Genomic DNA, 23,214 nt, shown 5'->3' on the forward strand with positions numbered 1-23,214 from the left:
GGACCTCAGCCTTCCTTTTTGTACAAAGAGGAGCCTGGACAAGATTTTTTCTAAGCTCCGTTCCAGATCTAATATTTAATGAGTCTGTGACCATTCAGTACAATCTACCGCATTGCTGCTCCTAGAAGTTACAGACTGAGGAGACAGTAGTAAGTCACCAATCACTTTGTATTTACAGATACACATGCATTTAAAACAGATTCTATAAATAGCTACAATACTGTATTGCACTTTTGGCCTACTTTTGCCTTTTTTAGAGGTCAAGAGGTTTTTTTTTAATCTTGTTTTATTTGGAATGTTAAGCAAGATGAAAACTGGGACAAGTTGCCATAACACATATTATGCAGCCTGAACCTAACGGCACTATTACCATGATCGAAGGACATTCACTGCTATCAGCTGGAAGCTGCTGCCTTCCACTCGGCAGAAACGAGGTCACAGAGCAAGGCTGGGGAATTGCCATCTAACAAGCAGATCTGTTTGTTGCCCAGTAGAAGAGTTTGTCACTATTACATTTAACTGTTGATTCCATCTGTCGTGAAGATGCTTGTTCCCTTGAACTGGCACCTGAGTTATTAGGAATTTGACAGTTTTTAAGTAAAAAATTCAATTTTTGCCTGGATACTCAGTAGGAGAGAAAGGATTATTGGATATATGTACTAACATACCCAGGGGTCATGAGGAGCTTGGTCTGAAATCCTAGTACTTGGGTAGATGGGTGTTACTGACCAGAAAAATAGTAATTATTCCTGACCTGTATAGGACTTTACAGTGTAAAAAGCACATTCAGAACACTGCCCTGGGAAGGGACCACGTTCTCCCATTGTCAGAGAACTTTATAAATTTACGCCCCATTGCTGATGCAGGAAGGCTGCTCGCAGCATTGCTTGAGAGCTAGATAAGAATTGTCTGACAGAGGCAGATACAGGGAAAGCCAGCACTTAGACCTCAGAAACATGGGCATTTTTTTTGCTCAGGCCCATGGGACCTGGTTGCCTCAGAGCCTCCTTCCCAGAAGCGTTAGACAGCTATCACCTCAGATTAGCCTGAGTAGCTGAAAAATTTATTAACAGATTGGAGACGTAAGTCTTTTCTCCAGTAGACTTGGAATCTGATGGCCTTGGGGTTGAATTCTACTGTGGCTCTAACACTTTCTAGTTGTGTGATCTTGGCCAAGTCTCTTAACTTCTTTGGATCACTGTACTATAAGAAATGTAGTACAGAATGTGGTGAAAAGCACAGACCTTGGAGCCTACTTTCTGGCTTTGAACCCCAACTCTACCATTTATTCATTATGTGACCTTAGGCAAGCCAGAGAACCTCTTTGTTCCTTAATTTCCTTGTCTTTAAATGAGACTGATTATAGTGCCTCCCTCACAAAGATGTTGGAAAGATAAATGAGTTAACACATGTTAAGTGCTTGGAACAATGCCTAGTATTGAGTAAGCATGACAACAGTATTAGCTACAGTGATATTGGGGTGATAGTCCTCATCTCTTGGGTTTATTTTGCAGATCAACAGAAATGTTGAAGGTGAAAAAAAGAGTCTCAGAGTTATTCATGCCAGAAGGGACCCGAAAGATTACCCACGTAACCTCCCTCATTTTATAAGTGGGAAATCAAGACTCAGTGATGGGGAATAACTGGTCCAGAGTCACACTTGATTTAAGGGCAGAGTCTGAGTCTCCTGATTCCAAGTCCAAAGCGCCATCCTCTGCACTGTGTCAAAGAAGGCAACATCTCCACAGAGCTGAACCTGAAGGGTCCTTTTATGTAGTCATTGGACCTGTCGCTAGTTAAAGCACTTTCCTAGGAAGATAAGCTGCATTTAAAATGGAGAGAAAACTTGGGAGAGACTCTCCCTCCTCCCCCACTGACTTCTAAAGTGTCAAGCTGGGGGTTCAGGCCAGGGCTGGGAGGAAAGATTTTCAGGAATCGTTGCTAGCTCCACATCATTATTTCAGTTAAAAACCAAACATGTGCCTGTGTCCAAACAAGCTAGAACCATGAACTGATGCATTCAGTTTGTTTCTGGTGTCAGAGGCGTGTTTTTTCTTTTCTGTTTTCTTTGGGTGTTTAATTAAGTGGCTTCCACCAGAAGTAGTTTCACATCTGCTCTTCAGTAGAAACTAAGCTTTCACCCTCAGGAGAATGAGGTTAGGATTGGGACCTCTGAGTTCACTTTTCCCAATTTTTTCAGGGTCATACCCCCTTAGATTTATTCTGCTTTGAAGCACATTTCCCAGTTGGACTACTCAAGAGTGATTGAAACATGGGTTGGAGGAAAGGGCAGGATGGGGAGAAGACCCTAAGACGAAGGGCAGATGGGATTAGAACTATTTGATTTAGAGAAAGGGCAGATTCCAGGGGTCATGATTTCTGTTCTCAAATCATCTAAGGGTGTCACGGGGCAGAGGGAGCAGAGACTGTGAAGTCTCTGACAGCAGAGCTGGTACAAATGGAGTGGGAAGAGGAAGAAGAATTTCCAGGAGGCAGACTTCAGCTTAAAACAAGGAAAACTTTCTGATTATGAGAGATGCCCAAAGATGGTGTGGAAACTGAGCTCCCATCCCTGCCTAGAAGGTATGCTTTAGAAGAGATTTGGCTGTGAGGCTTGACAGCCAGTTGTCAGGGACATGAAGATTGGAATTGACTAGTGAGACTTGGTAAAATTTGGGATTCCACCAACTATAAATTTTTTAGATTCTGGGAGTCTAAGAACCAATGACCAATGTCATAGAGTTCCACAGTTAAGAACCTGCTGGAAAGCAGCAAAATCAGAAATTCGTGACCTTGTGTCTCTTTTTCTCTCTTTGTCTTTCCTGAGCTCATGCACTTGCTCTTTCATATAGCAGGAACCTTTGACATTTTGCAGGGGATAATCTTTTTCTTTTAAGTGTGTTTCTGACTCAGCCTTTGCTCCTTCAGCATCATTTAGAGAGGCTGAGCTCTCTGGAGATTAGCTCTGGCCTGTCACCACAGCAACTGCCCAGGCCCTGTGGGCATCCGTGGTAACAGGCGAGGGCTTTGAGAAACAAGGTTTGTCTAGTGGTGAGAGGAAGCCCCACAGGGTGCCTGATATGAAACAAGCAGGTTGTGTATGGAGAGGTCTTTTTCAAAAGGATTACTTATGCAGGTGTGTCTCACTTTACACAGTTGGCCAGGCCCTGAAAAGTGTGCGTGGGTGTGTCAAATTTTGGTCAAGGGAGGAAATCTTATTTTAAAGGCAGAAAAGAGACTTGTTTTTCCAAGTCCCTGTAGTGAATCCCCTTCATAAAGTGGATTCTCCTTTTGTAAAACGAACCTCTGCCCACACTGTGACCTAGTTAGTCTAGTGCTGAGTGTCTGTGAGTGGGGCCATCCATAGAGAACCCCAGGGGCATGCTTCCACCTTCACTGCAGGCAAGGAACAGCAGCAAATCAGCTGAGGGGAGACAGAGTATAAGGGGGAAGCAGAGTGGGTGTGGTGCCACAATGAAGGGAGATCAGGACAGTGGGCCTTGCCTAGCATGAGCAGCTCTGCTGCAGCAGTGGTGGGGTGTCCGAGAGACGGGTGTTCTTGGAGGTGCCCAGCAAGGAGGGGTCTGTGTCCAGCGTATCAGACATCTTGTCGCAAATGGCATCCACCAGACGCTCGAAGGCCTGCCTCACGCTGATGTTTTCCTTGGCGCTGGCTTCAAAGAAGTCAAACCCTGAGGATAGAAGAGAGAGAGCAGTAAGGATCTTTCCCTTCTTTTTCATGCCCTTTGGCCAGAACACTCTGCATTAATACAGTCAGTGCTCAGGAGTAAAGCAAGGAGGCCTAATTCCACGGGCAGAGGATTCTGCCTCAAGGAGAGGGTACCGGGCAGGTATTACCTGCACTGGTTTTAGAGTCAGACGGATCCTGGCTCTATCACTGACCAGCTGTGTAACCCTGGGCAAGTCACCTATTTTCTTTATGACTCAATTCTCTGGTTTATAAATTGGGATAATTTTATCTATCTCACTGAATTATTTCAAGGATTAAACAAGATGATGCATGTAAAGTGTATAGTCCTGTGCCTGATAACAGGGCGGGTGTGTGTGTGTGATAAGTAGGTGCTTTCTGAGAGTGACTACTTGACTATGTGTACACAGCACTTCAGCTTCCAAAGCACTGATCGTCACCCATTATCTCATTTGATCCTCATGTCACCCCTGGGGGAAGGAGGGTCCAGGCAGACCCTCTCCATTTCACTAATGCCCACGCTGTGGCTCAGAGAAGTAAGCTGACCTGCCCAAGGTCACCAGTATAAGAAGCCCAAGCTTTGTCCTTTTTGACCAGGGCTTTCACTCCACTTTCCCCTGCCTCCTACTCACCCCAGCCTGGCCAGTCTAACCTGGGTTCTGGGAGACACTCCAAGATCCACACAGACACACTGGCTTATCTCCCCTCAGAGGGGTTCCTCCTCCCTGAATTTCCAGGAATCACCCTGGATCTCTTGCTCCTCACACGGACCCAAAAAATTGCCCAGGAAAAACTGCACCTGAAGGGTGAGACATTCTTGTCTGTTTTGCACCTTGAGATCCTTAAAGGTACTTTCTGTGACAATGAACAGAACTTGGTTTCCCAGGAGACACGAGCAAGGCCCTCCTGATTCAGACAAAGTGGCTGCTTTCCAACTGAGGGTCTTGGCCAGGTTGGTGGCAGCCCTTAGAAGCATAAGCCTCCATTCTCCATCACGCCCCTGCACCGGGCTACTCCTTCCTCTTTTGTCTGTCCACCTTCCTCTTTCCCTTCCTTCTGAGTCCATCTTTATTTCCCCTCAACAGCTTCCCTCTTCTCTTTTTTCCATGTTAGCTCCTTCTTTTCCCCTTATGTTTCTCATACTCCTTGGGATCCTTAATATTTATTGAGTGCCTACTATATGCCAGATGCTATGCTAGGAGCTTTACAAATATTGTCTTCCTTAATCCTCACAACAGCCTGTGGGGTAAATATAATCATCTCCAATTTACAAAAGAAAAATGAAGGCTCTAAGAGATTACCTAACTCACACAAGGTCACGTGACTGTGTTAGTGGAAATTGGTTTTAGATCTGGGTCTGGCTAGCTCCTACATCCATACACAGCCCTGCCTCCCGTTTCTTCACTTTTCTCCCTTTCACTTTCCTTTTTTTTTTTTTCTCCCTGATCATATCTTTTTCTTCCTTTACAAGTCTCTTTGGCCTCCTTTACTTTTATCTGACTACCACAGTGTCTGAATCTGGGCAAGTCACTTCATCTTTCTGAATCACTTAACCTCTCTGAGTCTCAGCCTCCTCGTTTGTCAAATAGGAATAACAACAGCATCTTCCTGCCGAGAGCAGTCCTGGAGGATTGAGCGAGACGATGGATAGATAAATTGCTGTACGAAGTTGCCTGTTACGATGATAGTTTCTTTCTGCTCGTCTTTCATCTGCTCCTCTCACTTCCTCTTCATCCCTTTCTCCCTCTTTTGTCATCCTCTCACACAGAGGAGGGGGGTCTCTTTCTTCCTCCCCCCTTCTCCCTATTATCCCATTGTCCACAGAGAGGGCTGAAGCCCCCAGGTACAAACAGGGCTCCTTTTCCCCGGGCCACGCCAGCTTGAAGGCACGCACAATTCCTGCCAGCCCGCCTCTGGTTGACAGCCTCTCCTGTAGCCCATTTCCCGACCTGAGAAAGCAAGGTGCAGAAGTGCCTGCTAATTGAAGACATGTGATGAAGAAGGAAGCAGCTGCTGGCTCCTTATCCTCAGGCTGTAGAAACGCAGTTGGCTTGAGAGACCCTCCAGCATGTAGCTTTTCCTTAATGAATATAATAAACATTGACTTTCTGGCCTTTGACTGGTTTGTTACAAGTGACAGTGTTTGGGGAAGTGGGTGGAGTATGTTGCTTGCCTAGGAAAGGGGCGAACAGGTAAAGAAGTAAATAGGCTTAAACCATCAGTTTGGATGAAGATGGGGACACAGGTCAAGACCAGGATCACCAATCCCTTCTGAGGAATTGGCACTGAGGGGAGGACGTGTCCCATTGTGCAGGTGGGCAGTGGGAAGAAGCCCAGGAGTCAGACAGCCTGGATTTGAATATAGTCTCTGTCAGCTACCAGCTGTGTGACCTCAGGCAAATTGCCTAATTTCTCCCAGCTTCTGTATCCTCATCTGTAGAATGGGTGAATATCACCTACCTCATAGGGTGGTAATAAGAATCAAATGCACAAAAGTATGCGAAGTGGTTGGCATGTGTAATACATGACAATTCCCTTTCCCTTATGTTCCCAGCCCATCTGAGTCCCAGCTTCCTTGCCCCTCCATCAGTCCCCAGGGCCTTTGGGGAAAGCCTCTTTTTCTTCATCATTCAGGGTCAATCAACAAACCAGGTCTTTATTGAACATTAACTTTGTGCCAGGTCTTGCATTGAGTGCCAGGGACAAGGGGAGACCAACTCTAATTGTGGAGAAAAGACACACTTATCAGAGTGTCAGTCCCTCACACGTTCATAGTCCTTAACGATTCCCAAATACAATTTTAAAACAACTTTTGGGGGGGGCAAGGCAAGGGTTATCACTTATAATTTACAGATAGGGAAACTGAGGCTCAGGGATGGGGCATAAGCCAGGGCTCTATCCCTTATGCCCCCTTGTCTCACTCTCAGTTGGGACAGTGACAGAATACACTATAACCCAGGTAGAGCAAACCAGAGGCTGTGCAGGAATGTGGCAGAGGGAGAGAGTGGCAGGGGAGGAGAGGGGGAATAGGCTTCCAAAAGTTAGTGGCGATGGGTGTCTTTTTTTTAAAAATATAAATTTATTTATTTATTTATTTATTTATGGCTGTGTTGGGTCTTCGTTTCTGTGCTAGGGCTTTCTCTAGTTGCAGCGAGTGGGGGCCACTCTTCATCACGGTGCGCGGGTCTCTCACTGTCGCGGCCTTCTCTTGTTGCGGAGCACAGGCTCCAGACGCGCATGCTTAGTAGCTGTGGCGCATGGGCTTAGTTGCTCCGCGGCATGTGGGATCTTCCCAGACCAGGGCTCGAACCTGTGTCCCCTGCATTGGCAGGCAGATTCTCAACCACTGCACCACCAGGGAAGCCTGCAATGGGTGTCTTTAAGGCGAGAACAGAGCAAAACTCTTCACCTGACTAACTTATTCTTTAGGACTCATCTTAGGTATGGCTTTGCCTCCTCCTCTATGCTTCCCTCTGCCACAGCACGTGTTACCGTGCATGGTGGAAGTCCATCTGACAAGGAGCTCCCCAAGCAGGGACCACGTCATTCATCTGAGCTCCAGTACCAGCCAGAAGAGTAGGGGCTTGGTGAATGTTAACTGAATGAACAGACAGATGGATGCAGGAGACGGGAATGAGCGTGGAGGATGTGGTTGAGGGGCTGTGGACAGTGGGGTTCATGAGAACTCATCTCAATAAGCACGGCAGGGGCCTCCCTGGTGGCACAGTGGTTGAGAGTCCGCCTGCTGATGCAGGGGACACGGGTTCGTGCCCTGGTCTGGGAAGATCCCACATGCTGTAGAGCGGCTGGGCCCGTGACCCATGGCCACTGAGCCTGCGTGTCCGGAGCCTGTGCTCCACAACGGGAGAGGCCACAACAGTGAGAGCCCCGCGTACCACAAAATAAATAAATAAATAAATAAAATAAGCACAGCAAACCCTGTGCTGGGCACTGGGGACACTGAAGTGAATCAGATGAGGTTCCTAACTTTGAGAAGCGGAGATAGACACACTGACAGTGTGATAAATGCTGGAAGGGTGGGGAGCGAGGGAATTGTCATGGCACAGAGGAGGCACTTATCTGAGCCTGGGGCCCAGGGAAGTCTTCTTGGAGAAGCTGTTTCCTAAGCAGATATCAGCTAGATAAAGACATGTGTGAGCACATGCATGTATAGGACACCAGGCAGGAGAAACCGCATGAACACATATAATGGGACAAAAAACAGTCTTGGTATATCCCAGAATGACCATAGCAGTTTGTTATCACTAGAGCAGCAAGCTCAACGTGGTGATGGAAGAGGGAGTAAGTAATCAAACACGGAGAGCGTATATGTCAGGCCAAGGAGATGTCATCACTGCCGTTTCAAAGATACCCAAGGTATGAGAACTCTGATTCAAGTAACTGGTGTGTGACCCTGGCCAGCTCATGGGTCTCTTTTGCTAGCAGAACAATCCCCAATGCACCTCCACCCAACGACTGTCAGACTCCTGGAAGGCTCTTCATTAGTAGGCCCAGATGGTAACCTTTCCTCAGGTTCATTAGTGGGGAGTCTCAGGAGCTGAGAATCTAGAGAGCTCAGGAAGATGACAACCACTTAATCAGACTATCCCCCAGTCCTTTCCTCCCTCTAATTGGCTTCAGAACAATGGAATTTCTGCTGCCTTTAATTGGGCCCAATTCTTAATTGAATCTGAGATGATTCCCACCCCCAAAATGCTCCTGTTTACCTATCCTGTCCAAAGGCAGCTGTCACAGCCCCACAGATTCCACTGACTGTCCACACTGCCTGCTTCTGAATTTGACTTTACAACTCTTTTCAGAAACTCACAACTAGCTAAACTTGCTTCTCCTCACCCTGAAACTGCCCCAGAACATTTCTCTTCTACTTTTATGTTCAAATCCCTTCTCTAGCCTGCTCTGATACCTCATCATCTCCATCTTGTATCAGTCTTCAACTCAAGCCCCTCTGGTCACTGATGATTTTGGCAAGGGATTCACTGTCTTCCTTTCCACCCAGGCTTGTACTCATTCTCAGGAACTTTGGGTTTCAGGTGGACAATCCATCCAACATCCTGGCTCTTAATTTCTTAACCATCTCATTTCCAGCAACATTCTCTTCCGTTTTGTTTCTGCTATGCCCCTGTCCTTATAACTTGAGCTATTTTGACTTAGATTTGTGTCGCTGGAACTCAAAGAGGTTTAATTCATCCAATATCCAGCCTCATTAGTTTGACACCCAAGATTCTGCATGGCTCAGCCTCTGTCCACTTCCCCAGCCTCATCTTCCTGGCTCACACCATGCTCCAGAAACATCGACACTTTCTTATTTGGTTTCTTTACTCATGCTACTTACTACTCTTTAGTTCCTACTCCTAATCCTCTTCATTACTCACCTGTGGAATCCCTGATTCCACAGAGCCTTCCCTTTCTCTCCCCACCCCATCTCCACCACTCAGAACATACAATGTACCTCTCCCCTAGACTCCCATGGCACCTGACATGATTGTTTCAGTCATAGTCCATCAGGAAAATGGGAGCTATTCTTAAAATTTAAACTAGAGGGAACTGGTTATATGGGTGGTAGAAGAACTAAGAGGCCAAACAGAATACTGAAGAAACCCAGAGATTATTAACAGAAAAGAAAACTATTAATGGGGCCAAAGGAAGTAAAAACTGTGGGAGCAGGAGTCAGAGAAGAGGAGCAGCCTCTACTGGGGGAGCCTGCCAAGGGGTGGGGGAGACACACATGCAGGTTTTTCTCTTTTCCACAACTCCCATCACCTGCCAGTGTCTCTCCTTGGCTAAACCCAGCCAGAAGCCACTGTCACAGGAGGGTGGGAAACACAGCCTGCAAAGGTCAACTTCCCAGGGGGCGGTTTCAAGAAAGAGACAGAGCTGGAGAAGGGTGAAGAATGATAGTAAACAGGACGTTGAGATTATCTCTCTACTATTTTGCTTCCCTGGTCAATGAGCAACTTGAGAGCGGGGAACTTATTCACCTCTATGGCACCAGGGTCTATCATGTGTTCAGTGATTGTGGCAGACTGTTCACTGCCCTCCCTGTAGAAGATTTTATATTCCCACCCACTGCCAAGTGGCTTGCAGTGCCTCCTTGTGGGAGGAACATATCTCCCTTGTCAATCAATATCAGATTTCATCATGTAACTTGCTTTGGCCAATGGATGTGGGCATACCAAGTCCCAACAGAAGCTTTGAGAGTCTTTGTGTGGCTTAGGCATCTCAGATTGGATCTCAGAGTTGCATGACATGGACAGAGTTGCAGCTGACTTGCAGCTGTCATGAAACGTGAGTGAGAAATAAACCTTTATTATCCAAGCTCCTGACTTGGGTTATGTGTTACCACAACATAATCTAAAGAATTCACAATAGCCCGGAGATGGGAACAACCTAAGTGTCCATCATCGGATGAATGGATAAAGAAGATGTGGCACATATATACAATGGAATATTACTCAGCCATAAAAAGAAACGAAACTGAGCTATTTGTAATGAGGTGGATAGACCTAGAGTCTGTCATACAGAGTGAAGTAACTCAGAAAGAGAAAGACAAATACCGTATGCTGACACATATATATGGAATTTAAGAAAAAAAATGTCATGAAGAACCTAGGGGTAAAACAGGAATAAAGACACAGACCTACTTGAGAATGGACTTGAGGATATGGGGAGGGGGAAGGGTAAGCTGTGACAAAGCACAAGAGAGGCATGGACATATATACAGTACCAAACGTAAGGTAGATAGATAGTGGGAAGCAGCCGCATAGCACAGGGAGATCAGCTCGGTGCTTTGTGACCGCCTGGAGGGGTGGGATAGGGAGGGTGGGAGGGAGGGAGATGCAAGAGGGAAGGGATGTGGGAACAGATGTATATGTATGACTGATTCACTTTGTTATAAAGCAGAAACTAAAGAAAGAAAGAAAGAAAGAAAGAAAGAAAGAAAGAAAGAAAGAAAGAAAGAAAGAAAGAAAGAAAGAAAGAAAGAAAGAAGAAAGAATTCTCACCAACACTGGGACTGAGGGTGAAATTCCAAGAGAAACTACTGCAAGCTTTTGGGAAAACACCACTCGGTGATGATACAATGGAAGCGTTAGGATTTTGAGTCTAAAGGCTGAGTTAGAGTACTGGACCTGCCACCTATGACCTGTGTGGCTTAGAAAAGTTACATAATCTTCAAGTGAAAAAAGAAAGACACGGAAGTGTGGCACAGCTCATTGCATGCAAGAAAACATAAGTGGTCTGAACTCAGCTTCTTCAGTGTAATGGAGCTGAAGACAATGCCGCCTCCCAGACTAGGAGTGAGAGTGAGGGTCACAAGAGAATTGTTGTGAAAACACATTGTGAATCATAAGTCACTACACCAAGGTTAGTTATTCTCAATGTCAGCTAGGTATTTGTTTCTCTGTACCAGGCTGAGTGATGCAAGGTTTCAATTCACCCCAATCCAAAAAACATTTACCAAGCACCTAAAATAAGCAAGGCCATGTACAAGGGTCTGTGGGGACTGAGGGATGAGTGGGGAATTGTGTGAATTGAAATCATGGAGTCAGAGGGATAGAGCTGAACAAACCTTCCCACTCAACTAATCCAAATTCCCTGTTTTTCAAAAGGGCAAAATTGAGACCCAGAAACAGGAAATAAGATGCTCAAGGTCACACAGTAAACTAGTGGCAGAAGCAGGATAAAACCCTCAGTCTCCAAACTCCTAGGCTGATACTTTTCCCTCCACACTTCACTGAAGTGAGTGTTTATGTGTATGTTTCAAAACCACATTTTGAACAGGTTTCTCCTGCCCTTGTAGGCAGAAACGCATTTCACTTTTATTAGCATCCCTGGGCTCTAGTCTAGACCCATTCCCAGTCAGATCGAGGAAGAGACAAGGAGCCCCTTTTTGAGCAGCACAAAGAGGTAGAGGCCCTAACATGTCATGCTTCCTGGAATAGGAGTCCCTGAAACTTCTCTGCCCTCCCAAAGATCCACTTGCCTCTGCATCTCTACAGCCTCATCCATGTCCCAGGAACTTTGAGGATATAGAAGACCTGCTGCTACTCAAAGCTTTAATAAATGTTAGTTGCTGACCATATCAGTAGTTCTGGCTGAGAGAGCTGAGAAACACTAAAAGAAAGGGAGTCCTGAAGAGGAATCCCATAAAGCAGAGAGTGGCCCTACTGCACTGGCAAGCAGATCACTGAGACTTACTTAATAGTTGGTGTAGCAGAGGGTGAGGATGAGGAAGGCTGAGCATCCTCTCTCACTGCTCACAGATATGACACATCCTTGAGAAATTCTTGACATGATCTGCAAGATCCTGCATGATCTGGCCCCTGCCCACCTCTCCACCCTCATCTCCCACTACTCTCCCCCTGACTAGTTAATCCCTGCAACATGGTCTTTCAATCTCATGAGCGTTTTCAGCTCTAAACTACGTTAGGGCTGGTCTTGATGTAGAACACTCCCCTCCCTGACCCACCCTCAATCTTTGCCTAATTTTTCTCTGATCCTTTAGTTCTCAGCTTAAGCATTACTTTCTCAGAAGATCTTGACTCTCCAGTCTAAAATTAGGTTTCTCTCTTTTTTACTTTCTTAATAGCACTTGCAGTGGACTTATGTTACTCTTATCTGTCCACCATTCCTTCCTTTATGGAACTTCTACTTTAAACAACTGTGGTGGGGCTATAGGTTATACAATACTTGTCTCCCCCAGCCACTGGGACGGGCATGTGACTCACAGGTAGCCAAACACAGTCTTCCCTGAGATTGACATAAGGTAGTTGGGAGCAAGAATCCTCTTTTTGCAGAAGTTGGAAGATATGAATCTGGAGCTGCCATCATCCATCTTACTCCCCATTCAGAGTCTGACTATAGAAAGAGGCTGAAGGCGTACACAAAGCTAAGAAATAGTGCAATTAAGTTGCACTCATAAGCTAATAAATTCTATTTTTTTAATTAAAGCTTGTTTGATTTGGGATTTTATCACTTGCCATAATGAGAGTCCTAAGTCAAATAGAACTTAGCACAATTTTTAACAGCTTTATTGACATATAATTCACATACCATACAATTCACCCATTTACACAATTTTTAATTATATATTTATTTGTATAATTATTTGTTTAGTGTCTCTTTCCCCCATTAGTTCCGTGACAGTAAGAATCACAGCTAAGTGCCAAGATAAAACCTGGCTCAGAGTATGTGCTCAATAAATATTTTTCAATAAACAAATGTACGAGTGAATGAGTATCTATCCTGTGCTGGGTGGCTGGGATAATGAAAAAAAATTTTAGACGTAACCCCTGCTACTTCTGAGGTCTACCAAGAGAGACAGACATGTAAATAGGCAAGTTCTGGTAAGCAGTAGAGGAAAGCTCAGGAAGTTGTGTAGGGCTGAGATGGGTTACCTTGACCTACCCAAATCTAACCAATTCATTAAGGCCCTCTTTAAGTACCTCCCTAAACCCTGTAGTAAGAATTAATCTCACTTCCATCTGTTTTCCTACATAAATTAGACAGATCTTTACTGGCTCTACCACTTCCTAATTGTGTAATCTTGAGCAAGAACCTAATTTTTCAGAGTATTGAGCATGACCTACCTTGAAGACTTATAGTGAGAATTAAATGAGATAATTAACGCAAAGCATTTCATATAATGCCTGGCTCGATATGTATCAGCCATTATTATGATATTTGCTGTATAGTGAGGTTAAGTGGTTAGAAGCACAGGCTCTGGAGCAAGACTACTGCTTGAATTCAAATTCTGACTCTACTTGTTACTAGCTGTGTGACCTTAAGCAAGTTACTCAACTTCTCTGTGCCTCAGTTTTCTCATCTGTTAAAAGAACAACTTGGATATAAGAAAAGTACCTATCTCAGAGGGTTCTAGGGGGTTTAAGTTAAATGAGTAATACTTTAAACACTTAGAATAGGGTCTGGCACATGGTAAGCACCTAATAAATGTTTAACTAACACACCTTTTTAAAATGCTAGTCATAAGGGTCTGGCATGCTGGCTATATTTTTTCTGAATATAAAATTAACTCACCTTTTAAAAACTTAGTCTTGTTTAACTTTAAGGGCTTGACATGCTGATTATATATTTTTTTCTAATACACACCAAAAAATATACATAAAATCATCTTGCACACTTCCTGTGACATGAGTCTCCCGCTTAGAGAAGCACTACTCTAGACTCACACAATCCAATGATTTATGGTTCCCTAAACACAGAGTGCTGTTCCTTGCCTTTGCCAGTGTTATTCCCCCACCTAGAACGTCCTTGCCTTTCTTTCTCACTTGGCTGCTCCTACTTGTCTTCAAGACTCAGCGTGGGCGTCATGTTCTCTGACCCCAACTGAATAAGTGCCTCCTCTGTGCTCCCACAACCCCGGCACATCCCTCTATCACAACACTGATCACCAGGTGGATCCCTGTTTCTGTCTCAGACCAGGGAACATAGCCTATTTCACAGCACAGTACTTGGCATGGAGTAGGAGCTCAGGAAGTCGTAATTAGAACGAAGTAAAATGAAGTAGCCAAATACTTGACTCCATACAATTTTAATCAAAACATAGTCTTGCAGTGTTTACTCACTGCCAGGCACGGTGGGTATAAAGATAAACAAGACTCATTTCCTGTCCTCATGGAGCTTTCTGGAGACAAATATGGAAACAAGTGCACCCAAGTGTGATGGGTACTGTGCCTGTTGCATGTACGGGGTACACTAAGTGGGGGCACAAAGAAAAGAGCTGGGGGAATACGGAAGAGGCTTCAGAGCAGTGAAGATGTTCTGAAAGCTGAGTGGGCTTTCAACAGCTGGATAAAAGTAGGGGATGGGGAGTAGAAAAGAGCCTTTCAAACAGATGGTACATCGTTGATCCAGGAACAGTGCTGGGAGTCTCGGGGACAGCAGGCTGAAGACATAAAGAGATAGCCTGAGGTCACCCATGTGAGGGCTTCGCCACATGCTCGCCGTTCTGTGAACTATGGGGATGGGTAGCGGCACATTCTGGACCCTGAGAACCTCTGTGATGGGGTAAGAACCCATCAAGAGCCAAATGGCCCAACCTCCATATTTATTAAGCACCTACAGTGTGTTCATTCCTATTCCAGGCCACATGGGAGAACAGAAGAGGGAAGAAAGAAGTATAGGACACTCTCCTATACATCTACTCATAATACACGTAACACAAATATATACAAGACACAACTCACACTTGTATATTATACAATTTTCCCACCTACCAGCCCAAATATCTTTGCCAGTACTTCAGAAACTGGCAGAGAATATAACTTTAAACTCCCTATTCCTCAATACTTACAGCACCTAGGTTGTAAGAAATACTTAGGGAGACTGGCTAAAAGCTAAGCAGTACACTCATTCTTCTAGAAGAAGACTTCTCTAAGGTGATCCTACATTGAACCCCAATACAGAAAAGAAAAGAAAAAAAGGAAGAAAAGAAAGGCTGCTCTTTTTTTTTTTTTTTTTTTTCCTGTGGTATGCGGGCCTCTCACTGTTGTGGCCTCTCCCGTTGCGGAGCACAGGCTCCGGACGCGCAGGCTCAGCGGCCATGGTTCACGGGCACAGCCGCTCCGCGGCATGTGGGATCTTCCCAGACCGGGGCACGAACCCATGTCCCCTGCATCGGCAGGCGGACTCTCAACCACTGCACCACCAGGGAAGCCCAGAAAGGCTGCTCTTTTAAGCAACTGTAGGTAGGTGTCCTGTTGTGCAGTCACTGAGACACATCTGAGGCACCTGGGTCTCAGTGGAGCACAAGGATCAAGGTGCTTTAACCTTGGAAAAAGTCAGAGCATCACTGAGCTGCATGCTTAAACCACGTTGTCTCATCCCTCATACAATTACTTTTGCCATGAATTGTAGTTTGGTGACAAAGCATCAGTTTACATTGAGAGAAATTGTAAGACACAGCCTACGATGTTCAGTGTTGTAGTTGCTGTAAGGCATGTTTGATATTAAGGACGTTGTCGCATTCAGCATATAGAGTCTGCTCTACAGTTGCCAGTGGAGAGCAGTGTTTCTCTGGAATAATGGGTTTGTTTTCATCTTAAGGACCATCTCTGAACCATGTAACTGATTATGCTTCCCCCTTTGCAATGGTTGCTGGGAAGCTCAAAGCAAATATTTTTGCCCAACTCTTGCACATGCCCCAAAACATAAAATATACACTTATCTCACCCCTGGCCTCCTCTTATGTTCTCCTACACTTGCTTTCCCTTTGCTTCAATTGTCTCACTTATTTTTTTATTGATGTATTGATACTATGATGATTTTTATAGGATACCTCAAATCCTTTGTGGAAGGAGCTGGTTAAAAAAATATTTCATAAATTTACATTTTATTTATACATTCAAGGACCTCCCTGGTGGCACAGTGGTTAAGAATCCACCTGCCAATGCAGGGGACATGGGTTCAATCCCTGGTCTGGGAAGATTTCACATGCTGCGGAGCAACTAAGCCCGTGCACCACAACTATTGAGCCTGCCCTCTAGAGCCTGTGAGCCACAACTACTGAGTCCGCGCACCACAACTACTGAAGCCCATGCACCTAGAGCCCAGGCTCCACAGCAAGAGAATCCACTGCAAGAAGAAGCCTGAGCACCGCAACGAAGAGTAGCCCCCGCTCACCACAACTAGAGAAAGCCCGTGTGCAGCAACGAAGACCCAACGCAGCCAAAAATAAATAAATCTATAAAAAATTATGTATACATTCAATGTAACAAAATATACATGTGTCATAAATAATGAATACCTAGAATTCACTAGCACAAAGCCCATATGTACATCACACAAATATGAAACAATACACACAGAGCACATATGCACATAATTCATAATCACAGCACATCCTTAATGTCACAAATACAAACACACACTTGTCCTCTCCATTTGCCCCACTCCCGTGCATACACACATGTCGTGCACATACCAAGCTGCTCTGCGAGGTGCCGGCCCTTCTCAGTGGGAACAACCCTCTCTTCCTCCATGTCACACTTGTTCCCCACCAGGATGACCTGCGCATTGTCCCAGGAGTAGGTCTTGATCTGAGTAGCCCTAAAGAGAGACAGAGAGATGACAGTGTTAATGACATCCTCCTAGGCTAGAAAGGACCCTGCAAAGCTCACAGAAGTCCCTTCAGTGGGGTTCACAACACATGAGATACTGTCAGCTAATTCATCCTAGGACAGTCAGACCTCTGCTCCTGCTGGCTGTCACAGATGCTGACCCTTAAGCCCTGGTTGCAAACTTCACTCAGCTATTTGGAGTCCACCTCTAATGCCCTCTCCTCACAGGCAGAGAGCTCTTTCTAAAACATCTATCAGATGATTCGTCCCTTCTTAAAAGCCTTCTCTGGTCCCTGGACTAGATAAGCGATGAAGTCTAGATCCCTCAGTTAGGCGTTCAAGACCATTTACATCCTGTCTCTCCAGCCTCATCACCCTTCCTCTCACTTCACAAACCTCACCCACTCCCCAAAGGCTCTTCCATGGCATGTGCCTTTGCCTTTACTGGAAATCCCTTCCCCGCACTAAGTCATCCTCCAAGGCCCAGGGCTGATCCCACAGTTGCCTGGGGGAGCCTTCTCAAGCTTCCCCTGGCCCAGTAAGCCTCTCCCTCCTCCTCTGTGATTCATAAATCTTCACTGAGGCCTTAGATCATTATTATTTGTAGAAACCAAAATGTCAGCAATGGTTTCCTTCATGTAGGATGATTATGAAATTTTATTCATTTATTTATTTTTGGCTGTGTTGGGTCTTCGTTGCTGCGTGCGGGCTTTCTCTAGTTGTGGTGAGCGGGGGCTACTCTTCACTGATGTGCACGGGCTTCTCATTGTGGTGGCTTCTCTTGTTGTGGAGCATGGGCTCTAGGCGCACGGCCTTCAGTAGTTGTGGCACACAGGCTCAGTAGTTGTGGCTTGCAGGCTCTAGAGCGCAGGCTCAGTAGTTGTGGTACACGGGCTTAGTTGCTCCAAGGCATGTGGGGTCTTCCCAGACCGGGGATCAAACCCGTGTCCCCTGCATTGCCAGGCAGATTCTCAACCACTGTTCCACCAGGGAAGTCCCAAAACTTAAAAAAAATACTTTACTTTTCAAAATTTTGAAAGTGAGCATGTATTACTTTTATAATGAGAAACAAACTTTTAAACAGAGGAAATAAAATCAGACCTTTTTGTTGAGGAGACATCTTTTTGTGTAGTTGGCCTAACTCTGTCCCCAAATACCTCATCAGGTAGAAACAATTACCTCCCCTTTTGTTCCCCTACTCTTTTTTGTGGCGCCTGTCACATTTGGCTGAATTTATCTGTCTCTCCCTGAGGGCAGGGACAGGCTTATTCATCTTTGGGGTAGCAGCCCCCAGCATAGAGCACAGAGAAAAGAAGTCATTGATTGTCTGATGAAGGAAGAAGCCAGCAAATGGTTGATCCTGAAGCAGATCTAAATAAAATCTGACCCTATCCTGACACTGACAATCTAACTCAACCCTAACTGCAACCTGGACCGATTACCAGCCCTGCTCTTAAAGCTGATCTCACCACCAGTCTTCTCTTTAAGGGTGAAAAGCCACTCCCTCAAAGGATGGAATTTACTCAACCACCATTTGTGGTGAACCGACAGAGAGCCAGGTTCTGTGCTGGGTACTGGGGCTTAGATGGCAGGTGGGTGCTAGGCTGGGACCAAGTTTCCCAGAGGCAAAACTAAAGGCCAGAGGTTGGGAAAGATAGACATTCAGTCTTCAGCTTCAAGACAGGTACCTGGAGCCAACTCCCCAAGTCTCCCATGCTACTTTTCTGTCATCTTCCTCCCTCCTCCCACCATCATCCAGGCTCAGCTCCCAGATTAGCAACTTAGGTTATTCTTGGAGGAATCTTCACCAGGTGTTAAAGTCACTGTGTGCCTGAGGCAGAATGAACAGGGACTGATGGAGAGGGGGAAGGAGGTCAAGGCCGACAGGGAATGGGCAGTGTGGAGATATTTAAAGAAAGAGCTAATCACTTTGTGGTGGGAGGTGGGGGGGAAAGATGGAGACATGGGAGAAGGGAGGAGAAGAGAAAAGTCATGACTGGAGGGAAGAGAGGGAACAAGAAAGGAAAAAAGCAGGAGAAAAAAGAGGCATAAAGAGAGAGGAAGGGAAAAAAGAGGGAGGAAAGGAGAAAAAAGGAAGGTGGAGAGAAGGACTTGTTAAAAGGAAAGGGGGAGGGGGCTTCCCTGGTGGCACAGCAGTTGAGAGTCTGCCTGCTAGTGTGGGGGACACGGGTTCGAGCCCTGGTCTGGGAGGATCCCACATGCCGCGGAGCAACTAGGCCCGTGAGCCACAACTACTGAGCCTGCGCGTCTGGAGCCTGTGCTCCGCAACAAGAAAGGCCGTGATAGTGAGAGGCCCGCGCATCGCGATGAAGAGTGGCCCCTGCTTGCCACAACTAGAGAAAGCCCTCGCACAGAAACGAAGACCCAACACAGCCAAAATAAATAAATAAATTAAAAAAAATAAAAATAAAAGGAAAGGGGGAGAAAGGAGGAAGAAGGGGATGACCAACAGACTAAGAAGGACCACACATGAGTGACAGGCATGCGGGTGGCACCCTAGACTTCTGAACTCGGGGGTTGGGCGGGGAGACCGTGGCAAGCAGCCTGCAAGGTCACTCCCAGCTCAAGGCTCCAAGGCACCAACAGTGCTGCACATAGTCATGACAACTGTTCCTTGGGAGACGGGAAGTCTTCAAAAGGTAGCTGTTGGGCAAAGAAGAGCAGGAGACAAGCTTGGCACTGGCCAGCTCTGCTGCTGTGTGCCCAGCCTACTCAGCCTCTCTGATTGTGAAGAAGAGCCAGGCACACACGCTCCATCTTCCCCATCCTTTCCACTGATTAGGGGCACCGGGTCCTGGCCCTCCGTCTCACGTGCTCTTCCTCTTGTGCTCCCTTCTCCCTGTGAGTAATGCTCCAGGAAGAAAGATGTAAGTTGCTCAGAGGTTATACCTCTGGGGAACTGTGCCGATTTCTATCGTATCAAGATATTCAATCTTTATGAACTTGGACCCCCGGCCCAGGGATAAACTTTATAGGGAAGCAATATGTGGATTCACTTAGCACTATGTCCAGAACGATCTCTCTAAAACACTAATTTGAACCTGTTGTTTCCCTGTTCAAATGTCCTCACCTACCAGATAAAATCCAAATCCCTCACCCCAGCACACAAAATCCTTCATGACCTCTGCTCTTCTTACCCTCTCACCTACCTTCTTGTCTTTGCACATCTGTACTCTTTTTCTGGAATATTCTTACCCATTTGTCCCTCTGGCTAACTCCTGTTCATCTTTCAAAACGCAGCATATGTGTCAGCAATTCCAGGACAACTTCCCTGACTTCCCAAGCTGGGTCAGAGCCCTCCGCTGGGTTCCCACAGCCCTGGTGCCACTCTCATCACTGCACCTGTCACATGATATTTTCATTGCCTGCTCACTGATCTGTCCTCTCCTCTCATCTGTGAACTTTTTGAGGACAGGAGCCATGTCTGATTCATTCGCGTTTCCCTAGCACATAGCACAGAGCCTAGTACATACTAGGTTTTCATGAACAGTTTGATGAGTGGGTGAAGGAACGAATCTCATACCAGTCTTGGACAGCATTGAAGGATTCCTCATTGGTGACGTCATACATCAGGATGAAGCCCATGGCTCCACGGTAATAGGCTGTGGTGATGGTCCGGTACCGTTCCTGCCCAGCCGTGTCCTGGGTGGGAAAAGGAAAGAGTCAGCCTCCTAGAAAGTCTGCTGTTTCTAAAGAGTCCCCAGGACAATTAAAATCATCCAAAGTATATTTAAGGAGCACCTATTATGTATCTTTTATTGTACTTGGTGACTAGAATAAAATGGTTTTTGAAACCTCATAGAAATTAATAAGAAGATAATTAAAATCTCAACAGAAAAATGAGCAGGAGTAAAGAACAATTCACAGAAGAAATGTAAATGGATAATTATTATATTAATAGGTTTTAACCTTATTTTTAATTATAATTCCCATTATAGTTGAGGATGTAGTGAGATGTATAACCTCATACCTTGCTTGTGGGAGCGACACTTGGTTCAATCTTTCTGATAATCAATTTGGAAGTCCCAAGAGCATTAAAAATAGTTGTACCCTTTGAACTAGAAATTTTTCCTTCTAAACACTTTTTCTACAAAAATAGAATATCAGACAAATATTTATGCACAAAAATGCTTCTTACAACTTTATTTAGACATTGAAAAACTGACATCAACCTATATATTCAACAATAGGAGAATGGTTTAAATACAAGATTTTTAATGTGTTTATTTATATAAGAATATTTATTATAATGGAACAATTCTTGTATGTGCAATATAATGTCAGTTTCATAACTATATATGCAGAGAAGAAAACTGGAAAGAAACACATCAAAAGGTTAATAGTGAAAGCGAGAGAGAGGCATGGATATATATACACTACCAAACGTAAGGTAGATAGCTAGTGGGAAGCAGCCGCATAGCACAGGGAGATCAGCTCCGTGCTTTGTGACCACCTGGAGGGGTGGGATAGGAAGGGTGGGAGGGAGGGAGATGCAAGAGGGAAGGGATATGGGAACAGATGTATATGTATAACTGATTCACTTTGTTATAAAGCAGAAACTAATAAAAAAAATTTTTTTAATAATAAAAATAATAAATAAAAAGGTTAATAGTGATTATCTCTGTATGAGAGATAAGAATTACCAGGATTTTCATTTTCTTCAGCTATTTTTATTTTCTCTATGCTAAGCATGTATTACTTATATAAGGAGAAACAAATAAACATTTTTACTAAAAAAAGATGAAGACAATTCTTTATCTCAAGCAGCTCACAGTCTAGTTGGAAAGACAAACATGTAAGCAAGATAAGCCAAGCCCCACAACAAAGTGTTACTGGAGTACACTGGGATGCTTCACAATGTCTGCATGGTCCTTATGTGAGGGACCAGCCGGTCTTCTCTGAATCATGTTTTAGATGTGTGATACTTGAGCACGTATAAAACATTTCCTCATATATTATCTTATTTAAATTTTATAATAATCTCTATGATGTAGGGATCAGTGTTTACATTTTGTAGTTGAGAATGCAAAAATGCAGAGAGGGTAAGTGATTTTTCCAAGGTCACAAAGCTGGTGACAAAAGCTATGCCTTAAATCTAGGACATCTGATTCCAAGTCCAATGCACATACCATTATACCTCAATCAATGAAAGATTTATCCACAGGCATTTACTGAACACTATCCATAATGATAATAAAAACAAATAGGGACTTCCCTGGTGGTCCAGTGGGTAAGATTCCATGCTCCCAATGCAGGGGGCCTGGGTTCGATCCCTGGTCGGGGAACTAGATCCCACATGCATGCTGCAACTAAGAAGTCCGCATGCTGCAACTAAGAGTCACACACTGCAACTAAGAAGTCTGCACACTGCAACTAAGATATCTGCACACCACAACTAAGAAGCCTGCATGCTGGACTTCCCTGGTGGCACAGTAGTTAAGAATCCGCCTGCCAATGCAGGGGACATGGGTTTGAGCCCTGGTCCAGGAAGATCCCACATGCCGCGAAGCAACGAAGCCCATGTGCCACAACTACTGAACCTGCACTCTAGAGCCTGCGAGCCACAGCTACTGAGCCCGCATGTCACAACTACTGAAGCCTGTGAACCTAGAGCCTATGCTCCGCAACAAGAGAAGCCACCGCAATGAGAAGCCCACACACCACAAAGAAGAGTAGCCCCAGCTCACCACAACTAGAGGAAGCCCATGCACAGCAACAAAGACCCAAAGCAGCCAAAAGTAAATTAATTAATTAAAAAAATAAAAATAAGAAGCTTGCATGCCACAACTAAGACCAAGCACAGCCCAAATAAATAAATAAATGGTTAAAAAAATAAAAACAAATAATGAGAACAATAAGAATTATAGCCTGCCATTAATTGTACATATGTTGCACCTGATATCCACAAACTTTAGAAAAACCCTGTAGGGTACATATTACTACTCCCATTTTACAGATGAGGAAACTAAGGTTCAGAGAGATTGCCCATCAAATGTAAGAATTGGGATTCAAAACAAGTATGTCTGACTCCTACACCCCATTACAGTATATTGCCTTGGCTATGAACCATACTTTGTGTGACACAGAAATGGGACAAGGACCATCCTTGCCCTAAGGAAGCCTCAGTAAAAGTAAAGAGGTGGCTAAGACATACCACTGAACTCATAATTAGCAATATATGGCAGTATGTCATCAGTACCGGGTATGTGGCATAAAGAAAATGTGTCACACAAGTCAGATAAGGTAGAAACATGGTGGTTTTAGGTAGTTATGGAAGATGTCAAAGCAGAGATAGTGCACCAGTTAGGGTAGACTGGGTTATTCAGTAATACACAATCTCAAAATCTCAGCAGCTTCAAAAACAAGGTTTTATTTTTCACTATTTTT

General features: G+C 44.9%; 1 protein-coding gene across 1 annotated transcript in view; it reads right to left on the bottom strand.

Moving 5' to 3' along the window:
• Positions 1-3,504: 3,504 nt before the first annotated feature.
• RAB3B (RAB3B, member RAS oncogene family) overlaps positions 3,505-23,214 on the bottom strand; it is a gene marked incomplete at both ends in the record, with an annotated part of 59,628 nt that continues 39,918 nt past the window's right edge. The window contains 3 exons of the mRNA XM_079696571.1: positions 3,505-3,692; positions 16,671-16,795; positions 20,351-20,469. Of these exons, the coding sequence (XP_079552697.1) occupies positions 3,505-3,692; positions 16,671-16,795; positions 20,351-20,469 (432 nt within the window). The remainder of the gene's footprint in view (positions 3,693-16,670; positions 16,796-20,350; positions 20,470-23,214) is intronic.

This window comes from Hyperoodon ampullatus (genome assembly GCF_949752795.1).
Source record: "Hyperoodon ampullatus genome assembly, chromosome: 2".
NCBI classification, from domain to species: Eukaryota; Metazoa; Chordata; class Mammalia; order Artiodactyla; family Ziphiidae; genus Hyperoodon; species Hyperoodon ampullatus.